Source organism: Onychomys torridus, chromosome 3 (assembly GCF_903995425.1).
Source record: "Onychomys torridus chromosome 3, mOncTor1.1, whole genome shotgun sequence".
NCBI lineage: Eukaryota > Metazoa > Chordata > Mammalia > Rodentia > Cricetidae > Onychomys > Onychomys torridus.
This window is the reverse complement of record NC_050445.1, coordinates 108,175,471-108,200,051: the sequence shown is the minus strand read 5'-3', so window position 1 is coordinate 108,200,051 and position 24,581 is coordinate 108,175,471. Positions and strand designations below refer to the sequence as shown.

Sequence of the window (24,581 nt, the reverse complement as noted above, 5' to 3'; positions counted from 1 at the left end):
TGGAGATTTTGTTTAAAAAAGAAAAATGGGGATATAGATATGAGGTAGATCATTGAATCTACTCTGAGAAAAAAGATAAAGAAATAATAGGATAAATGGGTAGATCACTGAATCTACTCTAAATAGAAAAAGGGAAGATATAAAAATGACAAAAGGTAGATTATTGAATCTATTATGAAAAGAAAAGAGAATATGGATATGATAAGATAAAAAGGGAGATTATTGAATCTACTTTTAAAAGGGAACTATTTATTTTAAATAGGGATAAGCAATGAATTTTTTTGTCTGAGTTTATCAAATGTTACTGGACTGGACATTGTATATATATTTAATAGAATTTTTATCTGAATCTGTCAAATGTTAATGGACTGGACATTGTTATATATTAATGGAGTTTTTTCTGGATCTGTCAAATGTTAATGGACTAGACATTGTTAATATAATTCTTGACTGTATATATTGTATATACTTATTGGATATAGTTTTTCTTGTATTAGTCATAAACTTTTTAAAATTTTAGACAAAAAGGGGAAAATGTGGTGGTATTGTGTTCCCTGAAACATTGTGCATTCTAGTAAACTTATCTGGGGTCAGAGAACAGAACAACCACAATATTAAACACAGAGGTTAGGCATTCCAGAGGCAGAGATCCGCCTGGATCTCTGTAAATTTAAAGCCACACTGGAAACAGAGCAGGAAGGCCAGAAGGTTAAAGTAGATGACCAGAGAGGTGGAGCAAGAACTAACAGAAAGATAAAAGACACTCTGACGATGGGACATTCTTTTTTCTGTGTGAAGTGGGGGAAACTGAGTTTCAGGGACATGGAGCCCTTCCTTATGGGCAATGCAGCCTATGTGCTCTCACACATGGTTCCAGAGTCTTCATGTGCTCACACCCTGATCCTGGGTCACAGAGTCATCACCTTCTAAGTATGTACTCAAAATGAGAACCACAGGAATTCAGAGACAGGCTTTTTAGGCAGACTTAGTAACCCAGTCAAATCCCCACTGAGTCCATCAGTAGTCTTCCCACTCCCCCAGTCTCTCTGGACCATCTCCTAAGCAGGGACCAGCTAATTCTAAGCACATAGGTAGCTTTTTGCCTACTTTGAATTTGACTTGAATCTAATTCCTGTAAAGTGTTTGTACTTGTGTAAGGAATGGGCCAATGGTGCCTCCAGAATCAAGCAGAACACATACATATACTGTGTTGTACACCAGTGTTGTTGTCCTGTAGCTATTTCTTACTAGTTGAAACATTCCCTCTTGGAGTGAGAAGAGAAGCTTAGAAGACTCGACAAAACTCATAAAGCTTGGAAGTACAGAAACCGTAGACTTGAAAAGCTCAGAAAGTTACAAGACACACGAGTCCCACTCATGAGGTTCTCCTAAAAATATACAGGATGTAAATAAACTATTGAGGACTACTCAGTACAGCTGCCTGCAAACTGTACAGGGAGTTCCAGAGATACAGCTTTCATGAGCTGTCATCTATCCTGGGGTGATTAAGGTGCCCAAGCATCACCCTATAGGTAAAACTAGTAAACTCAATGATTTCCTAGAATAGATTTAGATGGAAATTTGTTTGGGCTGTCATTGGTTCTCTCTCTGGAATGAATACATGATTTGTTTGTTTGTTATTTTGCTTTTCATATCTCCCCAGGAAAAGTCACACAACACAGTTGGAGATCCACAATGCTCTGGCTTTACAGCACTCTAGATATAATTCAAAGAAGCATTATTGAACTGGAAGGCTATCCTGAGCAAATTGCTCAGGATATGGTATTGAGAATCTGGAAGACAGAAAGTAAAAAGCTCTGAAATCAAGAATGTCCCCAGAAACTTCAATCAGAACTCTAGTATGGGAGTAGAATGCATGGTGGATAGACAAATGGAAACTCTCCAAGTTGTTCAAGACAACATGGGCTCCCTCAGAAACTGCTTGGACAGTCAAAGAGTTGTGCCAGCAAAGACTAGTAGGGAAAGGAGAAGAAAAGGGGAAAGCATCACAGTCACTAAATGTGGCATATACTATCTGCTTCCCACATCCCCACATACTTTTGTGTGCCTTAATTGGTTCACTGGCTTTGAGAATGAAATCCTTGCTCCCATGCCCTCATGGAGCACACCCACCCATTGGTTTCCATGGCCTTGGTGAGAATAAGGCATGCACACAGACTTCTTAATGAGTATGAACACTGAGATTTGTTCAGTGTCAGACCCAAGCTACAAAGAAATTAAGAGAAGAACAGATTTAAATTCAGAATCGTCTGACCCCAGTGCCTGTACTGATTCCACAATGCTAAGCCATGTCTGTGCATACCATGTTATAGTTTCTATTTGAAAGCTTATGTGTTCCAGGTTTGGTCCCAACAAAGCAGTCAGGGTTCAGAGATTAAGCCTTTGGAAGGTGTGATGGATAGTTTTATGTCAACTTGACATAAGTTCATTTGAGAGGAGGGAATCTCAATTAAGAAAATGCCTCCATAAGACTGGGCTGTAGGCAATTTTCTTAATTAGTGATTGATGAGGGAAGGCCCAGCCCATTGTGAGTGGTTCCATCCCTGGGTAGGTGGTCCTGGGTTCTATAACAAAGCAGTATGAGCAAGCCATGTGGGGCAAGCCAGTAAGCAGCACCCCTCCATGGCCTCTGCATAAGCTCCTGCCTCCAGATTCCTGTCCTGTTTGAGTTCCTGTCATGAATTCCTTTGATGATGAACAGTGATATAGAAGTATAAGCCTCATAACCACTTGTAATGAGATCTGGTGCCCCCTTCTGTCCTGTAGGGACACATGCAGGCAGAATACTGTGTACATAATAATAAATAAATCTTTAAAAAAAAAAATGAACCATTTCCTCCCCAACTTGCATTTGGTCATGGTGTTTCATCACAACAATTAAAAACCCTAACTCAGACATAAGGTGATTAGATCATAAGGGCTGTGAACTCATCATCATATTAATCCATTTATGGATTCATAAGTTAATGGGCTACTGAGAGGTGGTAGAAACTTTAGGAGGTGAGGTCTAGTTGAAGGAAGTAGGTCACTCCAGCACCACCACATGCACTATTGTAATGTTCTGTTTTGTCAGAGGCCCAAAGGGATGAGGTCATATACCACAAATTACAGCCTTTGAAACCACAAACCAACCAAATCTTTCCTATTTCTGAATTATTTTTCTCAGGTATTTTGTCATAGCAATGGAAACTGACAACATTCATTCCTAAAGCCCAGACTGGCTCAGCCTTCATTTGGAAAGGCCGCGGGAAAAATCCTCTGCCTCTCTCTCTGGTCTCCAAAGCCAAAAAAGCATAGTTCTTTTCACCTATTATGGCAAACACGCATGAACTATTTAGCAGTTTTCATATGTTCACATGAGAAAAATGAAATACACACACACACACACATGGGTTTGTAGGTGAAGAAAAGGGCCTAGATAATTTAAAAGGCCATCTTATCTATGGATAGAGCAAGAGACATGTTCACCAAAACCAGATCCATTTTGTCTAATTGCTTTCACTAATGCAAAGCCCACTCATTCCCCAGCCAAGCAATCTTCCAGCCCCTGCTCCCAACCTCAAGTTGCTTGATACTGCCTTTGGAAAACATGTCACAGTTCAGAGACCTAAAGAAGAGGGACAAGCTGCATAGAACCACCTTATTCCTAACTGTTAGAAACAAATTTTCCACACATCCATGAGCTCATACTTATGAAGTAGGCATGTGTTCAACCCTGGACAGTGCCTGTGATGGAATGATACAGCCATCCCCTCAAGAGGCTCCTCTTAGAATTATGCAGGGCTTTGTTAATACAAATTTCTGGGTCCCATTAAGCACCCACGGCCTTGGGAGTCTGAATTTTCAGCAAGCACAATGGGCCCCACTGCTGTGCAAAGGCTTCGCACTGAGACATGCAGGTTCTGCACTAGAAGGCTGCAGTATTTGCAACAAGCTATGCGGTGGCATTCATTGTTCTCAACTTCCTTGAACTGAGAGAACAGAGCAATCACAGATGTCTGAAGGGTGGGTTGTGCTGTGCAATAAGGTAGGTGGGCTGTGCAGATGAGGCACATCCCTCATTGAATGTTATTTAGTCCTCTTACCGAGCACTTGACAGCAAAGTTCATCTCAAGGGTTTGACAAGCAGCCAGTAAAAGAAAAGGTGCAAGGTTGACCTGTGGAAAGTGTTTGCATTTTAAACAGCCTTGGCCTTCTTTCCCAACCTGCCTGCATCTTTCCATTCCTCTAGAATCCAAATTCTACAACCGTCTTTTCTCCCAAGCCACCCTCCCTCCAATAAAATATCATTAGAGGATTCAAATTCAGGGCCTCCAGAGCTCTCTTTAAATGGAATCATAAGTAGACACATGGTCCCAGGAACAATGACCAAAGTCCTGCGTTTGCAAAATTGTTCAGAAAAAAAATGAGTCATTTCATTTGTGGAAAATGAATACATCTGATCTTGCAACGTTTTTGCCTGGGGAAAAGTGATGCACATGAATTCCCAAACACGCTCATGCCCAAAACAGCTCCCTGTTAAAGAGGCTCAGAGAATCTGCCAGAAGGCTGCAGCTTGCGTCACAGGAATTCAGGAAGAGTACCCCCACCAAGTAGGGCCCTAGACAGGGTGAGGTGTCCTGGCTCAGGGTGTGTGTGACCTTCACTCTGAGCAAAGACAGTTAGTTCTTAGCATCCATTGCATCTGCCTTAAGCTACCGGCACCTGGAGCAGGTAGTATGCAGCCTGCTTACAGTCCATAGGAGAAGCCCACACCCCAGACATCAATCAGTCCCAACTCCAAAGTAAAAAAAGCACTCTTACTGGGTTCCTTCCTCCTCAGACTGTTCTTTATTTTTAGCTAATTGTCTGAATGAATAGCACAGAATATGGTTCATGCAAGAGGACTGCTATACACATGCCAAGGAGGCCCTTGCTCCAGCTGCTGAAGAGGTCTCTTACTAGCATCTTGAGTTCTTTCTGCCTCTGTTGTGGTCTCATACACATTCTTCCTTGTGGAAAGGGGATACAGATGCACGGGTTCCCTCACCTGCTGCCGTCTCCTTAACCACTCACTCCTAACTTTCCCCCCCTCAGCACAAGAGCTTCCTTGTTCTTGTCACAATAGGCCCACTTCAGCTGCTTCACTGATTGTCCCAGCAAGTGGCTCTAGTCACCCATCTGACCCCTCTTTCCATCTCCTGGCCAGTCTTGGTCACCTAGGCTATCGCTCCTCTTTGATGTCAACTCCCTCTGCTGCCAGCCTGGATATCATGTTGTCTGCCCCAAGATAATCCCCTCACTACTGCACATAGCCCTTTTAGGACGCTCCCTTTGGCCCTTCTCAGTATACCTCTGCTTCCTGGTGGATGGCTCAGGAGCTCTAGAACCTTTCGTTCCATGCAGACTTTCTCCCTAGCTGTTGCCCATCTTCCCAGGAGATGCAGTCACTCTACCATCCATGTCCCATCGTCAGGGTGCCTGGAGAACCCTCAACACTGACACCTCAGATCCACCAAGCTGGACCTAGAACTACATACCAGCCATCTTAGCCATTACCCAGAGATCTAGAAGTCCATCAGAGTTCAGAGGCCACAGGCTCTTAAGCTGCCTCTTTGCCTCTCCCTCCTGTTATAATGGTCCCTGTGTCAGAAGCAGAGGCACTGACATGCAGAGCTCCTGCTCACCTTTGCCCCTCCCTTTGACCCAGTCACTGTTCCCACTGTAGACAGTCCACCATGTCCATCCACATACTCATTAGGTAGGGCAGGAAGGGACAAAACAACAACAACCAAAAAACCCTCCTGTGTTCCCTGCCCCATGGTGATGCACCCATATGGCAGTCAAGAGGTGAGAGTCTATCGCATGCCAAACATCTTAAAGATTTATCACATTTTGCCCATCCCAGCCCCAGCAGTGACAGCCCAAACCAGTCACAGCTTAAGCACAGGAGGACACTAACAGCCTTAACAAGGAGAAACAACTGACACAGGTAACCTGAACTTACTCTAAACCAGGAAATGTCTACACCATAAACACAGGTTTGTATGCTTCTACACAACAGGCCAGGGCCCCTGAGACAGCAGGCCAGGGCCAGAGCAGGGGTCAGGGAGGCAGTGAAACCCACAGAGAAAAAGTCAAAGCACATGGTTTCTGAGGGCCACTCCCAAGACAGACACACAGAAAAGTAGATGAAACACATACCTGATGCTACGGGAGCTTTCTTCTTCAGACCTGCAATGAAAAGAACACACACTTAGATACCACATCTTCCACTCAAGGGACAGGGACACAGACTCCTCAGCTATTCCTGAGACCCGTTCCCAGCACAGCAGATTGCTAGCAGGCCCAGTCCCAGCAAGGCTTGACTGCTCATTTCACTCAAGTCCACCTTGCAAGCCACCCTCCCAGAACTCTTGGGGCTTCGTTCCTTTTATTGCTTGGACTCTTGTCATCCTAGGAGTAGGTGGCAAACTCAGAAGAAGGGCTTGTTGCTCAGAAATGCTGTACAGGGAGCAAACCAGAAGCTAGGTAAATGAATGAGCAGGGAAGGGGCTGAAGGTCTCCCTGTGTCCCCTGAAGGAGTCCTAGGAGCAATTCCCATTGCCATCTCTACTTTCAAGAACCCAGAAATCAATGACAGCCACTTCTCAGGACAGACAAACTGAATGTCCAGAAGCTGGACACTAGATTCCATTGCACAAGTCTCACATAGAATTAAAAAGCACAAGGTGCCAACAGAGCTACCTTCTTTCTCCACTCTAAGAAGGTGATTGGGGGTTAAATTCCCTACAGCTAATGACTGAAGCCCTAGGTAGGCTTCCTGGAGTCAGGAGAAAACACCACAACACACATTCAGGAATTTTGTATCTGGATGCTCCAATCTGGAAAGCAAAGAGAAATAAAAAGGTACTTAATCAAAGTCAGACAGCTTATCTTTCTGCCCAAGGCCTGTAGCTAACTCTTCAGCATACACAGGACCAAGATAGCTTCCCCAGGAGCAGGCCTTTCTGACCAGTCTCAGCCTCCTCTATGAACTGTGCAGTAACCACAAGAGGGAGTACAGGTACAGTGTCCCATTTATCTGTGGTGGATATGTACTGAGGCCCCAGAAGATGGCTCAAACCACAGCTGGTACCATCCCCTATGTGATGGTTAATCTTGACTATAAAATTACTAAAGCACACCCAAGGGTGTCTGTGAGGGTGTCTTCAGAGGTGATTAGATTCTGAAGGCTCTGACCTGATCTATGGTTTGATAGACCCACTGATGGATTCAAGTGTGGGAGGTGCTGTGGCTGCAGGAGGTGGGGCGTGGTTGGAGGAAGTGGGTTGTTAGGGCTGTGCTTTTGAAGGATGTGTGTGGGCCCTGGCCCTAGACTGTTACTCTTCTTGGCTTCCTGGCCATCAGGACATGAGCAGCTTTGTTCCTCCACACACTTCAGCCACGATGTTCTGTCTCACCACAGTCTAGAACAAGGCAGCCAGCTCTCTGTGGATGGAACCCTCTAAAACCAAGAGCCAGAATAAATTTTCCTTCCTTTAAACTACTGGCTTCAGACACTTGTCGTGGGGATGAAAAGTCTGACACATGCTGTAATTTCATGCCTTTTTCGTCTTTATGGAGCACTCAGGCACCATGGCCATGAATTCCTAAGTTTGAAGTATGACAGCAAACACGCCGATTTCTTTTTTCCTCTCCATGACTGCAGACAGATGATTCATTCTTACCACACTTCAGCTACGATTTTCCTTAGTAGGTCAAGAACTTTTCACCTTTGCACTCTGAGCAAGCACTTCACAGCTGCTCCTTGGTGCATCTCAGTTGCCACTGTCACTACTCTCATCCTGAGATCACTGCTAATTAAATGAGGGTCACTTGAGTACAAGCACTGTGATATCGACATAGAACTGATTACGGGACAGCCGATGAATGACTAACAAGGGGTAACATATACAGCATGGATACACTGGACACGTCCTAGGAAAGATGGAGAAGAAGGGTATAAGATTTATCGCACTGATTAGTGTGTAATGATAAACACAGCACGAGGACTGAAAAGAAGGCTAAGTGAGTAAGAGCACTTGCTACTCTTCCAGAGGACCCAAGTCCAGTTCCAAGCATCCATATCAAGTGGCTCATAACTTTCTGTAACTCCAACTTCAGGGGATCAATGCCCTCTTCCGGCCTATGTGGATACCTCCTCACATGCCCCCCCCCACAAATAAAAATAAATATTTTTAAAGGACAAGGGTTTTTGTTGTTGTTAATAAGCAGCATGATTTTTTTCTGGAATGTTCATTTAATACTTTTTGATTGTGATTGAGCATAGCTGACAAAAGCACAGAAAGTACAGCCCTAGACAGGTAGAACAACTGAGGTTCCCAGCAGTAAGTGTTCTGGGTACCTAAGCACTATTGAAAAGCCACCAGGCTCCTATGCAGCAGTTCAGTGTGGGTATCAGAGCATGAAGCAAGGATCACGATGCTCTACACAGGCAGGGGGTGGGGGGTGGTCATGGGATGTGGGGATAGTCAAAAGGCTCCAAGTGGTCTCCTGGCCTCAGAGGGCTAGGAACAAGGTCCCAATGAGCACCAGGGAGATGAAGACTCCACGAAGCCATTCTCAGCCTGAAGACAATCTAGTCACAGCAACAGAAAAGGCAATCCCCAGGAGCAGAGACCAAGAGTTTTTGTGTTTTACTTTGTCATTTGATCACAGCTAGGAGAGAAGAGAAAGTACATAGGGGACAACAGAGGGAGAGGGGAGAGAGAATGAGAACAAATGTGTGTCATATACACATGTGTGTGCAGGCATACATCTCAATCCTAACCTCCTTCTAGGTTGTGCTGTCTTACAAAGCCATGCCTGTCCTGTGAGCCTCTAGGGAGACCCCTACAGGGAGGGACTAAGTAGTTTAGCTTGTTGCTGAAACATTGAAAGGCCCTAGATGTGCCACACATGGAAACTAACTCTGACCCTGAGCAATTCCATATGTCCTCCTGTGGTGGCTCTTCTTGGCTGTCAACATGTCTGGATCTATTTGCTTCTTAGTTTTTATTGTCAATTTGACACAACCTAGAGTCAACTGGAAATAAGAAATCACAATTGATGAAGTGCCCAGGTCAGACTGGCCTATGGCAAAGTCTGAGAGGAACTGTCTTGATTGATGAATGATGTAGAAGGTCTCAGACCATTGCAGGAAGGACCATCTCTAGGGAGTTGGATCTGGACTATATAAGAAAACTAGCTGAGTGTGAGCCAGTGAGTAAATCAGTAAGCCGTATTCTTCCATGGTTTCTGCTTCAGTTCTTGCTCTGACTTCCCTTGATGATGGATTGTGACCAGGGAGTTGTAAGCTAAAATAAACTCTCTTCTCCCACAAGGTGCTTTTGATCAGAGTGTTTCATCATAGCAACAAAAAGAAAACTAGAACACTTCCATAAGCTGACCCCCCTTAGTGTTTGTGAGCTCCCCTGAGATTGTTTTGCATGGCTACAGGGCATCTGGCCACTCTCTTTGAAATCACAACAAGTCTGATCTCCATAGGGAAGTCTTTTGTGGGAACTCTTTGCCACTGCTTTTAGGGTATCTCCAACTGTGGGTGCAGTTCAAACAAACATGGAGATGGCAGGCATTTGCTATCTTAATCATTTTGGGGTCCTGTATTATTCAGCCACAGCTGATTTGCATGTGGTTCCTTCCAATGGCTCTCTCCTAGCATACTGATGGTGGCTTCTACTTAGCCTCACATGAGGCTCTCTCACTACTGCTTGTCCACTCAGTAAATGTCTATCATGTCCACTGTGCAGCCTTAGGGCTCACACAGGCAGAGACTTCTTGCTCTGTGGCAGAGTTATATCAAGGTCAGCTCTAGCCAGTAGTCGTAGCAACCTGGAATGCTGTAAGAGCAGGATGCCAGGTAACAAAGCAGAGCCCTGAGCTGCCAGTCTCTAGGATCGAGCCCAGTAGTGCTCCTGACTGGCTTCCATGTGGATTCTAAAGTCATTCAACCTGTGTAAGCCTTAATTTCCTAATGGATTATAGAGGAAAACAACAATTAGCCCTCAAGAATATAATAAAGAGAAAACCCAGATGCTCAGCACTTAGCAGCTGCCAACTAGGCTGCATTTTTCTGTCACCTGTCTGCAGGTAAAATGGAGACTATATGGTGCCCCAGCCATGAGGCTGCTTTGTGGGTGTTCTAAGGCTGACCATGGGGTTTACAGGAATATTGTAAACCTCTGGAACAGCTTCAGTGTTTGAAGAGCTGAGCCACACATGGACCTGGCATGGAGCAAGTCAAGACATGTCTGTGTGGGAAGTTGTGGTAAAATAGCTCACATCTCATCTCACATTCACAAGATGCCCCTGAACACCATCAAATTGAACTGCTAGTTCAAGAGCAGAAGCAGCTAATTTGGAAATAAAATGCAGAAAGCTGTAGAAACTCTGAGAAGATGAGGTCTCTATGATTAATGTGCAGGTGTGCACACACATACCCATAGGGGCATGCATCTATACACAGGGAGATTAATATGTGAGCTTAGGTGTAGGCATGTGTGCTTGTGTGGGTATGTCTTCATTTTACATTAATATGCACATGTTGGTATACATGTATGCCAATTCATGTGCATATGTGTTTGATGGCTGCATGGGTATAAATGTGTGCAGGGGGCTATGCATTGTGCCTGTGTAGTACGTAGAATGCATGCACTTGACTATGGTTCTGTTGTCAATGAGCATGGGAAGAGGCAGCAGAGGATCTAAAGTGTCCCTGAACCCTCTGGTTCCTTCCAAGGAAGATGAGCACTCAGAATGGGATAGATTTCTAAACTGAAGGGAACAGGTATAAAGCCAAAGGGGTCACCCTTACACTTGCTGACAGGTCTTCAAAGTCAAGAAGATCCATTCACTGTGTCTGTGCTGAGGTCCCAGATGCTATAGCTTGTGTTGTTTGAGAGACCAGTAGATGAGCAGTGATTTGAAAGGGGAAGGACAAGGACAAGAGGTAAAGAAGGTGGGTCAGCCTAGCTGGCATCAGGTTGTCTTCATGCTTCACCTGCTACACAGGTAGCCAAGGGCCTCAGCAAGCAAAGAAAGACAGGTGCTGGCAGAGGACTGCTCAGGCTGGTGTGCACTGGCATGCCAAGTCCTTCCGGGCCTTAGTGGACGTATGGACCTCTACAAATTGAAATCTTCATCTCCAAGACAGCTGGGGTCTGCAGAGGGCCCTGCCATTCTGAATAAATGCCTACCCAAACAAGAAAGTCACAATGAGCAATGCAGGGTAGTGCATAAAGAGATTCTGGATGGCAGAAGATAGAAATGTCTGTTTCTCACACAGCAGCTGACACCAGAGTCCATGCTTGTGCGTCATAGACTGTGGGATTCCATGGCAACAGCCGGGTGGGTAAACTGTTCAGGCTGGGCTGTTCTCTGCTATGGGAGATCCAAACTTGGTCCTGAGTACCGGCATCTCGGTCCTAACACCCACAAAGAAATCCCCCTAGACAAGAAGGGATTCTGTCATCAGGAGTGAAGTGCCAGGATTAGTATAAATTCAAGTCTGAAGCTACCACCAGTTTTGAATGGTGACAAGCAGAAAAGCCTAAGAAAAACAAGTAAAAATCAAGTGTAATTTACCACATGAGGTCATTACTGTTACACTCTTCAAGTCCATGGTATACTAGCTTTCCTATGCATCTTTTGCTGTAGTAGAAGTGATGCAGTTAACAATGTTCTGTGCCAGCCTCACTCACTTGATATGAATTAAAGCAACCTTCCTGTTTCCTTGACCTAGAGGTCCTCAGGCTCCCAGACCAAGGCAGGCCCCTTTCCATCCATTCTGGAGTACTTTGCCCTGAGGACTCAATCCAAATTCTACCCCAATGCCTATAGTCAGGAGGCCCAGGTCTGCCCTTTCTCTTCCCCAGCTTCTTAGGGGTACTATATACATCTAGCTGCCTGCTTCAGCCACATACACTCCACTCCATGTCCCCCACTGCTAGGCACTCCAATTTGAGCACCTTAGAAACTGTTGTCCCCCTACCTGGGAGCTGTTTCTGGTTCTTGAATTAAATGATTCCCTCCCATCTTCACATGACACTTCAGATACCACCTCCTAGAAGACAGGCCTTCCCAGTGCCCTCCTCTCAATAGCCTGGTCCATCCAGCCATGACCCCCTACCCCGTTTCCCCCACTTACCTTTACAGAGACACATCATGATCTGAAGCAAGCTGCCCTGGTTGTCTGTTTACTGCCTTCTGCTTGGAGATGGCAAGCAGGGCCTGTCTTATTTATCTGTCTTACTAATCCCTGCGGAGTCACTGTGGAATGCTTCAGGACATTTGCAGCAGCAATGTCACAGGGCAGTGGCTACATTCATGTTACCCTTTCTTGCTGTTGTACAGGACTATCCTTTGTGTCAAACTGCCACCATCTTCATCAGATCATCAGGACCCACTTGCTAAAGACCATCATGGCTGGGCTTGTGGACTACTGACTCCCTCAGAGAAGGAGGAGTGGGCAGGGTCACTGAACCCTTACCAGTAGCAAGCTATACCCCCTGCCCCTGCCTGCCAGTTGTATGCAATTCTGCCCCAACTGTATGTGGCCTGAAGGACTCAGGGAGGGGCTACAATATAAAAAATGGGTAAGACGAAGGGAAAAGGACTATGATGGGGAAGTCAGCATCCCTGCTGGGTAAAGACTTCTCAATGTGGCCTTTCTTGGAGTGGGAGCACCCACAATCTCTAAAGTAATCCCTTAACTATGCTCTGTAAGGAAGCCAAATAAACTCATTGTTCCCCAGAGTGAACCTGGTGAAATCGTGCCTCAGTTTGTCAGTCTCAGTTTGGGACTTAGAGAGAAGAAAAGATGTTTGTGTATGACTTGCCCATTTATAGATACACCCCATTTTCTGACCACAAATACAATGTAGAGAACATAGTCCCTGTCTCTAACAATGGCTTCAGCTAGTGGGCTCAGAAGTACAGGCATCACCATGTTACACCCCCAAGAGTCTGACTAACAGTCCCACCAGCCCTGGCCATGAGTAGACAGCATCTAGGTCAGTACTACCCAGTTGTCATCCAGAGATCAGACTCAATTCTAGAAAGCCTGGGTGGTCCCAGATGTGCATTTTGAACAAGTTTCCAGAAGAGGCCTCTGGCAGCCATCCTCACGCTGCCTTCTGGTTCCATCAGTGGTCAGCACTTGGGCTACACACTGACTCAGTTCCTTGTACTGTGCTTCTGCCCTTCCCATTCCCTTGCCCTGGATCACTGGCTACAGACCCAGCAGGAAGCACAAGCTTTTCCCCACCTTGCTGCCCTAGGCAACTATCTTCATTTGGCTGAGTGAGTGGGTTCATGTCTGTATTTTTGCATAAATATGTGCACGGAAGCGTGTATGTGAATCCCTGTGTGTGCTCTGTGTGTGTGTGTACACGTGCGTGTGTGCGTGTGCGCTCAGTGGCAGCTACACCATATCTGCTACTCATTCCTTCTATGTCCTCACTTCATTCATGCTTTCCTGGTGCAGCCATAGTTTCCTATCTACAGACTATCCTCGTGCCAACATCTACCAACACACATCAGGAGGCTTCCCATTAGGTTCAGCAACTTGCCCCAGGCCACACAGCAGGCAAGTAAAAGAACAGGCACTATGTGTTTCCCAAGTCTCATGTGAAAGTCTGTGACAGCGGCTGCAGGCTGAACTACTCAACAAATCGCAGCAGCTGTAAGTAAAGGCAGAAAGAATCAAGCAACAAAAAGATGTCAGCATTTGGGGAGCACCACATTTATCTAGTCTTTCCATTGCTCCTCCCCAACATCAAAGCTGCAAGAACTGTTCCCTCTTGAAGGGACAACACAGGCTCAGGCCACAGATGGACATTGATTATGTCAGCTATTTCCTCATAGTGACTCTTGAAGTGCTGTTCCCTGGGAGGAAGGCCCTATGGGAAGAACAGTTCCCTACAACCCCAGGCCTTGACTCCTTGTGGCGGGTGATTCTTGTGAGATGATAGACACCACAGAGTAATGAGAACCCATGTCAGGCAGTGCTGTCATGGGAGTACCATTTGTTCTGAAGTGGCAGGAGGAGTGTGTGGCTTCTGTATCCTGGCCCTTTCTTTTGACATGAAGGACCTGGAGATGGTATCTGCATATCTCCCCATCAGTTAGACTCTGGTTTGTGGCTCAACCATCTATCTTAAGACACATGTGGTTATGGCAGAGCTTGGAGCTGGGGACCTGTTCAGTGGAAGGTAACATGCTTAGTACATGCAAAGCCCTGTTCCACCCCCAACACCCCAGAATATGGAGCTAGTCTCTTCTCACTGGCTGTGGCTTCTCACTGAGCTGCAACCTCACCTGTGTGGGGCAGCCATATGAGCTTGCAGGCAGGGCCAGCTTCTCCTCACTATCTAGGCCCTGCTACCACCTGAGACCTGACCAGTGCTCTCTTTCAGGCAGGTGAGGTCATTAATTCATAGTAGGGCTCATATTGGTACCTGAAAAAAATGCCTTAAGTAAAAAGAAGTTTCTGGAATTCAAGACTTCACTGATGATACCCTTGCTGCTTTTTGTCAGTGACTAGGGGAAACTTTCAGTGATTAGTAAATCAAACAATGCACTGTGTGTGAGGCCTCTGGCTAAAGACGGGGTATATGGACTGAATTCTCAGTCTATCCTCCCTTCCTGAAGATCGGTTACCCTCACAAGTTTGTAGTTCTCATAAGGAGGTTCCGGAGCATCTGAAGAGGAGACTTCAGATCATTCCCAGGGTTCCTGCTCTGTCTTTGGCCCTGATTGCCACAGATGTCTTTTTATTCTGGAACTGGCAGAGGGGAATCATGTAGGCAGTCACTATGGAAAGTATCCTCAGTCACTGTGTGACAGGCATAGCCACCCCTGAGGGACACACTGCATGGTGCCCTGCACCCAGACACCAGGCATGTGTGTGGCTTGGTTCTAGAGCAGAGGTTCTCAACCTGTGGGTTGTAATTCCGTTGGGGGTCCAACCAACCTTTTCACAGGGGTCACATGTCAGATATCCTGCATATCAGATATTTACATTACAATTTGCAACAGTAGCAAAATTACAGTTATACAGTAGCAACAAAATAATTATATGGTTGGGGGTCACCTCAATGTGAAGCACTGTATTAAAGGATCATGGCATTAGGAAAGTTGAGAATCACTGTTCTAGAGCCAGGGTGACTTGGGGGTGGGATACAGAATAGTCCTTCCTTAGAGAGTTCTAATTCCCATGATCCTAGAGTCCCTTCTTCCTGGTGCTGGTGAGGGAGTACCTTGTCAGTCAGGACTTTGAAACTCAAGTCTCTCATATTGCAAGGAGGGAAAAGTACATCTATCTCTCTCACTTTTTTGCATTCAAAGGTCCATGTCTGATGAGAGACAGAGATGCGCTCAGTGGTAAGACTTGCTTAAAGTCACAGCAGGGGGTGGGAGATCAAGGGATATAAAATTTAACAGGCTCTGCCAAAGCAGTCCCTAGCAGAGGCACAGCTAAGGGTTCTGTACTCAAGCTGTCTCCACATCAGCCTACTGGGAAGCAGGAAGCAGTGTGGTCACCAGACTGGTTCTGCTTTGAAAGTGGCCTTTGTCACATCTGTGGGTTTGGGGTTACAAGGTCTGGTTCTTTACCAGGCTATAAATGCTATGGTCAACCAGGCTCCCAGTTCCTTCCATGGACTCAGCCTCTGTCCTGTCACGCTCCCCAGCAGTCCCCAGTGAGTTCCTGGGGTACACACCTGTTAAGGCACCTGACCCTCTCCAGCAAACCTTTCCCTCTGTCTCTTCTCCCATATCATCAATCTTGGTTGGATAGGGCCTTCCCTCCTGGTATTTATCACACAACACTGGACATCATCTGGGCTGCTGGCCTCTAGAGTCCAACAGAGTACTGACTCCCCCAGGGGTTCCAGGTGCTTAGAGAGACTTTACTGAGTCAGTACAACTGAGGAAGAATGGGCCCTTCTAGGCCACATGAGCCCTAATGGTGAGGGCAGGTCTGAGGTGAAAGAGTGAGATGGTCAGTTCGAGAACCTATAAGAAGCCCATGTGAATTCAAGAAGGGACAATGACCACCTGTACTTCTCCTGCCTCACCCCTTCCTGGGCTGACTTTGTCAGAGGGCTTCCTGACACCATACTTCAGTTTCAGAAGATTCAGCCCTGGTTGATAGCTTTGTTGCTTTGGCCTGGGCAGCTGAGCACATTATAGTGGAAGCACATAGCAAAGAAGTATCCTATAGAGGCCAGGAACTAAGGGCACACCCTGGTGACCCCACTTCCGTCCACTAGGCTCCACCTCTTAAAGATTCAACCACCTTCCATTAGTGTTACAGGCTAGGGAGCAAGCCTATAATACATGGGCTTTTAGAGGGGGTACAGGCAAGATCCATAACAGCTGCCTTGAAAGTTCCATGTATGAAGCTCCTGGAGGGGCCCAGGCAGGGCAAGTGCCCTGAGCCTCAGGGTTACAGTCTAAGAGGCTCCTGGAAGAATCACAAGAAGTCACTACCATCAGGAGAACAGGAACATATTATACCAGCTTCAGTTTTCCAGAATCCTGGGCTGAGCTCCAGGTACAACAACTAGCCTGAGCCAGTCCCACACACCTCAGCATGGAGTAGGTAAGACCGTTCCTATAAAAGCCATTTCTGCAGTTCATAACCCTCCTTACAAGTGACACTGTGGGAAGAAGAAACATGGCCTCCTTCCTTCTTTCCTTCTTTCCTTCCTTCCTTCCTTCCTTCCTTCCTTCCTTCCTTCCTTCCTTCCTTCCTTCCTTCCTTAGGTGAACCCTCTGAAGACAGTGGGCTCTCATCATCCAGCCAGCTGTGGTAAAGGGTATATCAAGGACTGGGGAGCAGGTACCATGGTGGCCCAGAGGTACTAGAGGAGGATTGGTACACAGGGGAGTCTATCTTCACCAGTTATTAAATGTAGGAAAGGGCTGAGAATGGCCATGTTGTATGTGTCAATCTGGCTCAGAGAAAGGTGGGAAAGAAAGATGTGGGGGCAGATGGAGTGTGCAAGCAACAGGAAGCCGAAGCAGGTTCCTGAGCAGAAGGTGATATGATAAAATCCGTACATCTGAAGGGTAACATCAGCTACCTAGAGTGAACAGAAGTATAGCCAGAGAGTACAACTAAGCTGTAGTGATGGACCTCCGACTCAAAGCTGTTGATGTCCCCAAAGTGTCTGAGCCACCTGTCCTAAATTCATTCCTTCTACACAAGGTCACTCTGAGACATGGGACTGCCACTGTCCTTGTGTGTAAGTGAGGGAAGTGGTGCTCAAGGTAGCATGGCTAAGAAGTGATGGCACAGGACCCGAAACCCAGACAATCTACTGAGAGCAGGTGATACTATAGAGGACATTGTGCTGTTGTGACACTGTCAGTGTTTACCCTCAGCCAAAGTCCATGGCCTTTCCCCTAGGCTGCAGGCAAAGCCTGGGAAGAACCTCTGCATCTGAGTTCTTGCAATAGGGAAGCTCACGGGATGGCTCTGAAAGAGCTGATGCCTGCAAACTGCCTCTACTGGGGCCTTTCTCTAGCTCTTTACTTCACATTTAGTTCTTCAAGGAATCACTGGTGTTGACAAAAAACTTCCAAGTCCCTTTCAGTCCTGGATTAGTCAGTCACCTTGAAATCCAACTAAATGCTTTCTTGAGATGGCCTCATGGTTGAGGGTATTTAGTGTGCCATGACCACACTGAGTGGCCCAGTCCATGTACCCTCCACTGGCAGGATGAGACCTTGCTGAGACAAAAGAAGACCTACCTGAGCTCAGTCACTCACCACCACAGGGCACCAGCAGTGGTTAGTGTCCCAGAGGGAGGCACCCCAGAGCCTGACTCAGCTCTAATACCTGCCACTGAGACCTGGTTGAGAGTAGCCTTACCCGGCTTGACAGAGGTGCTTTGGGCTCCTAGGGAAGATGGCTCCTGCAAGGGTGAGTTTGCCTTGTCTCTGACAACAGAGGGCCTTAGAAAAGCCCATAAGCCTTGTTCAGGGAAGGGTCCTTGAGTCAGAGCCTACTATCAGGCTCCCTGACCATTCAAAGACTTTTTTTTTTTTTAATAATAGCTGGCAGTCTAAAAGTCAATAGTTCTAGACTTCAAGTAGGTTCTATTAGTTGGGGCCTCAATGTCTCCAACTATTATCCATGAAGTTGGTCTAGGCCAATGCTTCTGGGAAACTGCAATAGCATCACCTGGGGACTCACCAGCCCTCCTGAATGAAAAACTTTGGGCAGCTGCCATGCAAGTACATGAGGCACTATCTGGGTGGTGCCAAGCTATGAAGTATGGCAGCCCTAGTACCCAGGGTCTCAGACCATGTATCCTGTGGTCCTCAGAGGAAGCTGCCTCTGCTCCCCGGCATGACTTGTCTAGACAAACAAAGATAAGGACATGTCTAATAGTACAGACTCCTAGTTAGATGGCCACCTGCATGGCTCCCCAAATCCTCCCCATCTCACCTGCTGGATGTCTATGAGGGGCAGACGGAATGATACACACCATGTGTCCAAGCACATACCAAGTGCCCATGACCCTGGGGACCTTACTACCAGTGTGCTATGTGGAATGTATGCAGGAGACAGCAGGCTTCTCCCACCTCCAGGCCAGAAGCCCACACTCCTAGTGGGCCCTGGGTGTTCCTGGGCTAGTTAGTACCCACACTTGAATTGAATTTTTGTATACACTGCTCTGAGAGTCAGGCAAGGGACCTACATAGGTGAGCAGACAACACAGTGTGGCTAGACAGTGTGGTCTCATGGGGGACTCACAGGGAGGCCTTGTCCTATGGGTCAGCCAGAGGCTAGTACTAGAGCTAACATTGCCCACCCTGTACAGTGACACCATCAGCCCTCCCACACTCTACTGCCCCATGCTCCATTTAATGACTGTACTGTCTCCCATATTTGCTCTGTACTCACAGGAAATGATTGCTCCTGGCTCTGCTTTGCTTAGCAACCTCATGGCTGACCCTCATGTACTTGTAACCTAAACAGAACCCCAGTTGATCTATGACCCCCATCTGACCTCACCTTGTGCCACCTACCTCCCTAAAACTCTGGGCCACTCTTGTCTCAAAGCCCTTTGCTCTTTCCATTCCTTCCTCCTGGTTCCTTCCTGACAACACCCACAGATTTCTTTACATCTTCAGGTCTCTGCTCTAACAACCCTTCTCAGCACCTGAGTCGGGGGCTCCCCTTCTCACCCTCAAACTTCTTAACCTTCCTTCACTGCTTTAACCCATATGATCTCTGTTTGAATATGCATTTGCACTCAGCTACCCAGAGCCCTCAGGAGCTGCCCATAATGAGCAATGGTTTTAAATTCTGGCCTGGCTACTTTAGCAGCTGGGTGACTTTACCTCTCTGTACCTCTATTTCTTCATCTGTAAATGCACCCTCACTTCATTAAATAAGTACAAACTGCCTGAATGTAGCATGTGTCTAATCAGCTATTATTAGAATCATTATGTGCCATGGGCCAAGGGCTCCTGGGCAGCAGCCCAAAGTTTGGGCTCAAGTCCAACCCCCATCCAGTGTGACCTTGGGCAAGTCTTTTTCCTTAAACATGCCCTCCAGCTGCAGAATCTGGGTGTTAGCCAGGAAGACTATAAGGCCAGTATGGATTTAAAGCATGCTCACAAAAGTCTCCAACATTCCCCCAGCTAAAAGGACCTGCTAACCCTTCCAATCCCAGACCTTCTCCAGGCTTACTGGCTCATTGTGTGCTTCTGTCCATTAGGACTCTCTAACACAATGCTGTAAGCTGGGTGGTTTATAAACAAGGGCAACTCTCTGTACCAGGTTCTGAAAGCTGCAAGGCTAAATCAAGGTGTCAGCAGATCCAGTGTGTGTCAAAAGCCTGCTTTCTGGTTCACAGATGGAGATGGTGACTTCTACCTCAGCCCTTGCATGACTGAAGTCACCAGTGCTCTCTGTGATGGTCTCTTTTCCAAAGCCACTAGTCCACACATCAGAGCTCTGCCCCACCCCCTGCCCCTCTCCCTGTATCCTGGCCTCCCGATACCTTGCTTTGAGATTAGGTTTCTACATTGAACTTGGGTCTAGACACAATGTTCAGTCCACAGTATTAGTATCACCAATGAAGAGAAGGTGACACATGTCAGGTCGCCACAGTCACTGTGGGCAGCCCTGCTCTCTGGAATTGTTCACCATGGAACTACTCAGGTAGCCTTTAGACAATTCCAGCACTGACTTCACAGTTCCCACCAGGAGCTTCACACTCCACAGTTCCCCCTAGGAACTCCACCCCACAATCTCAAGCCTCAAAACAGACTTTCTGCTCTTGCCCCTCCATTTTCCCATCTCCACCCGGCTGGAAGACCAGGCTGAAGCCACACTGCCATTCTAGCTTTCTCTGGGTCTTTGCTTTCTTATGTCCCTGCTGAGGTCTGGCCCAGCTTCACTGAGGCCATACCTGGATCCCACCTCTCCACCCTGCAGGATGGCCCTAGACAATGCCAGAGTTTACCATCCTAGAACATTCTCCACTCTTCTGGAAGGCAGCTGGCGCTTGCTGCTCTTTCAAGCATCCACTCAAAGATGCCTCCTCCCAGGGCTCCTTGTAACAGCTCCTGGCCTCTGTCACCTGCATGTCAAGTACTCTCCAGAGCTGAGTTGCACCTTTCTTTCCTGGATGCTTTCAGGGGGGACAGAGTCCTGTCTGAACTCATTTCCTGCAGGTCTCTGGGTTTGAAACTGCAACTGACATACAAAGGCACCTCATTGAACACTTTATGATGAAAGCACAAAGTATGATAATGGATATAAGAACAGCTTGACGATGTCCACAAACAGGGAGGTCATTACCTGAGAGAGACAGCTTCCTCACGGTATAAGAAATAAACTGTTACAGTCCGTTTTCAGTATGAAGCATGCTTAGCGTTCTTCATCAGTTGCAGATAGCAGGAGGCACTAGGCCCATCTCTCCCCTAGGAGGCAGCTGCCTGTCTCAGAACTCTGAGAGTTGGAGAGTTATAGGCAGTCTGATCAAAAAGGGAACCCTTTCAAGTCCTGGGATACTCATTAGATAAGAGTCCTAAACCAATGAGATGAAGAATTTGGGAAAGGAGCAGGTCTGGGCCTATGGGAGAAGAGGACAGGAATTGCTCGCAATCAGGGGACACCAGCTATTTTTGTTTCTCTTTACGCTGCATCCCTTTCTGCAGAGTGTTTATTAAAAACTGCTTCATTTCCACTGATCTCTTCAGATTTTTATTTTATTTCCAAAAATGGTTGGTACATCCTAGGACAAAGGCTGGAATGCTACAATCAATAGGACTCTAATGTGGGGAGATGTGCCCCAAGAGAAGAGGTTTCCTAAGGGCTGAGGAAAGCAGAGGTGTCTTGGAGCAAATGCTCCATGTCCATAGCATCCTAGCTGCTGGGTAGCATGTTGGCCTACCCGCAATCCATTCCCCAAGGAGAGGCATCTGCAACTTCCAATGGGATTCCTCTTCAGTGCTAACTCTCTGTCTACTTCTCCAGGTATGCTTTCCTCCATTCCTTTTCAGGGATCCTGACCCAAGATTCATAGCAGCCTCGTGTTGGTGCCCTGCAGAGGAGTCAGTGGGAAACGGGCTCTCCCACCATTACTCAGTCCTGCCTTGCGTATCTTCTGGGCTGTTTCACACTGGTTAGCAGGTCTCATCTCACTCCTGGCAAAAGGCTGTGCTTTGTCTCTGGCTACAGGCACAGAGGATGGTCACAGCTCCTCAAAGGTTCCCGAAGCTGCTTTAACCAGCAGCCCAGCCCTGAGCACCAAGCAGCCACCAGGGTCCTCCCTAAGTATGGAGAGTAGCATCCTAGGAAGAACTGCTTTGTGGGGCTAAGTTCACACAGCCAGTGCATTTCTGGGAACTGGGACTTGTTTGGGGATTTTTTTTTCCTCACAAGATGATTCCAATTTTGTCCTTAAGTGTGTCTTTAAGCAGCTGCCTATGCTCATGAATCATTCACTGGTGAGCAAGCTCATCCTCTATTCTCCACCCTTCCTTGCTCTTTGATGGAAATGAAAGTAGCACTGCACTAGTCCCTGGCCAGGAGCTTTCTGAGGTATGAGATGCCCCAGGCTCAATGGAGTCCCTGACAGGGTACACAGTGGGGAACTGAGGCTTGCACAGCTCCAAAGATGGGTTTCTTCCAGTTAGTGGCCTAGCCTACATCCAAACCAAGTCTTCCAGACACCAAATATTCATGTGCCCCAGCTGTCAAAGTCAATCCCACAGGCCAGGATCATAATACCTAGGTTAGATATCGTCACATATTCAGGATGGAGCCTGGCCCCTGGGTATGTAGTAGGTGCTCAAAGAGAAGCAAGAACTGTTAGAATGGCAGATGTAGGCCAAGACAGACAGGGGTCAGTCGTGCTCAACACATTAGAGACCGGATAAAGCCTTACTCCTAAGTGAGTTCTTATCCTGGAAATCCAATCTCAGCTCCATGAACAAACATATCAGGCCACTTTCCCAACCTGGATAAACATGTTTTCCTTTGCCCTGCTGCCTCACTGGCCATCTCCTTGAACCTTCTGTCTACCTGCCCTACCTCAGATCCCCCTCCCTGCTGTCATGATGCTTCTGGAAGAGCTCAGAAGAGGGCTTTGAATACACTGGGCACATTCCTTACCAGGGCCTCTGCACCTGCCTCTGCACCTGCTGGCTACTCTGCCAGACTTCTGTGCATCTCCTCCTCTCTCTCCCTCCCTCCCTCCCTCCCTCCCTCCCTCCCTCCCTCCCTCCCTCCCTTCCTTCCTTCCTTCCTCCCTCACTCACTCATTCACTCTCTCCCTTCCTTCCCTCCATCCATCCAGATTTGAGCTAAACCTGTCCCTCCATGTCAACAACTCCACTCCCAGACACTCCATGCCAAAGGGTGCTTCACACTCCAAGTTCTCACCCTGCAAATCTCCCTTAATTGCACTTAGCACCTCCTGACATCCTGTTCTGTCTAGTAACATAAGCAACATCTTCCATGGCATGCTGACATCCCAAGGGCAGGGTCAGCCAATTCCTTCTTCACTGAGCCTGGCACCATGCCTATCTCAGGATGCAAGCTCTGAAAATACCCCAAAGCTTGAGTGTGGAAGAAATCTTTTCATAGACATGAATTGTGATCAAGGAAGGCACAGTAGAAGATCTGTTCACAGACGATCATTACCAGAGACGAAAGTCTGACAAAAATGGTATTTACAGCAGCTTAAAATACCCAACACCTGGAAAGGAGTCATGCAGGCGGGAAGAGGGGCTGGAAAAGTGGGCTCTTTGGCATTTTTTGCCTACTTTGCAGTTACTTTAAAAGCAGATTCTCTATCTAGGGCTGAATGTCCTCCAACTCCTAAAGGACCCCCTATCCTCAGACCAAACTAACAGTCCAAGTCTTATGCAGAAGCCAGGGCGGGCCACTCTCTGATGGAGCATGAGTCACTGTGGAAGGTCCTCCAGAGTGAGACTGGACTGGCACAGGTGACTACCACTGCCTAATCTGCAGCATACCAGCTCTGTCAGGATGTAAAGTTCAGCTGAGACGGAATCTATCTGAAAATGAAAAATCTCAAGCCACAAACCCTAGAGGAGCCATCCAATAGGCAAGGAGAGCCCAAATCCGCCATTGTGTGTGACAGATAAGCACTTCACAACAAAGCTCCTCCACCAAATTGCCAGGGACCCACCTCACCCCCACACACATCTGAACACATAGGTGGAAGAATATGTTTATCAAATAGAATGCACCCACTCATCTATCCCTCCCTCTTTCTACCACTATCCATATATCCACACGTCCACTCACTCATGTATACATCTATCTGCCCTTCCATCCATTTATCCACCTGCTAGTCATCTCTCCATCCCAATCACACAATACCCAAAACATCAACTTATAAAGAGTGAAGTTTTATTTGACTCATTGTTCTGGGGCTCTGCCAAAGATGAGCAGAACCGTTGCTTCTGAGCCTGTGAGCACATCAAGGTAGAAGTACCAGGTGGAGGAAAAAACCTTTTCCTGGCCAGGAAACAAAAGAGGGGAGAAGTGTTGTGGGAGCTTTCCTGAGGACACAAAGTCGATGCATCACACATTAGGAAGTGATGACAGGTCAAAGTCAAGGGACACAATGTCTATGTTCCACATATTGGGAACCGATGACAGGTCGTTGTAACACTTTCACCATAGCTCAACATGGTGAATCACCGAGTGTATTGGGGTTAATTACAGGAGCAGGAACAACTTAAATGTAGCTGTATAACCAAAAGGCCCACCTCAACACGGGTGAATTCATGGAAGCTACATCCCTGTAGCTCTGCATGCAGGCAGACATCTCCACAAGTCTGAGATTCTCCTCAAGACATCCTCAGCAGCAGTTGTTTGCTGTGTTCTGGCCTTGGGGAGGGGGCCTCATGAATCCTGTAAATTGTAGTTCTCCAGGACTTGGAAGTTTGTTTACTTTTTGAATCTTATGAGCCTCTCTCAAGGATGAAATGTTTTAACATGTAAGAAATTGTTACAC

The 24,581-nt window shown here is 46.9% G+C and overlaps 1 protein-coding gene across 5 annotated transcripts in view; it reads right to left on the bottom strand.

Moving 5' to 3' along the window:
- Positions 1-24,581, bottom strand: part of Iqsec1 (IQ motif and Sec7 domain ArfGEF 1) — a 334,707-nt gene that overhangs the window by 200,533 nt on the left and 109,593 nt on the right. For all 5 annotated transcript variants that reach the window (XM_036182942.1, XM_036182943.1, XM_036182936.1 and 2 more), the window contains exon 2: positions 6,205-6,234. In XM_036182942.1, the coding sequence (XP_036038835.1) occupies positions 6,205-6,234 (30 nt within the window). The remainder of the gene's footprint in view (positions 1-6,204; positions 6,235-24,581) is intronic.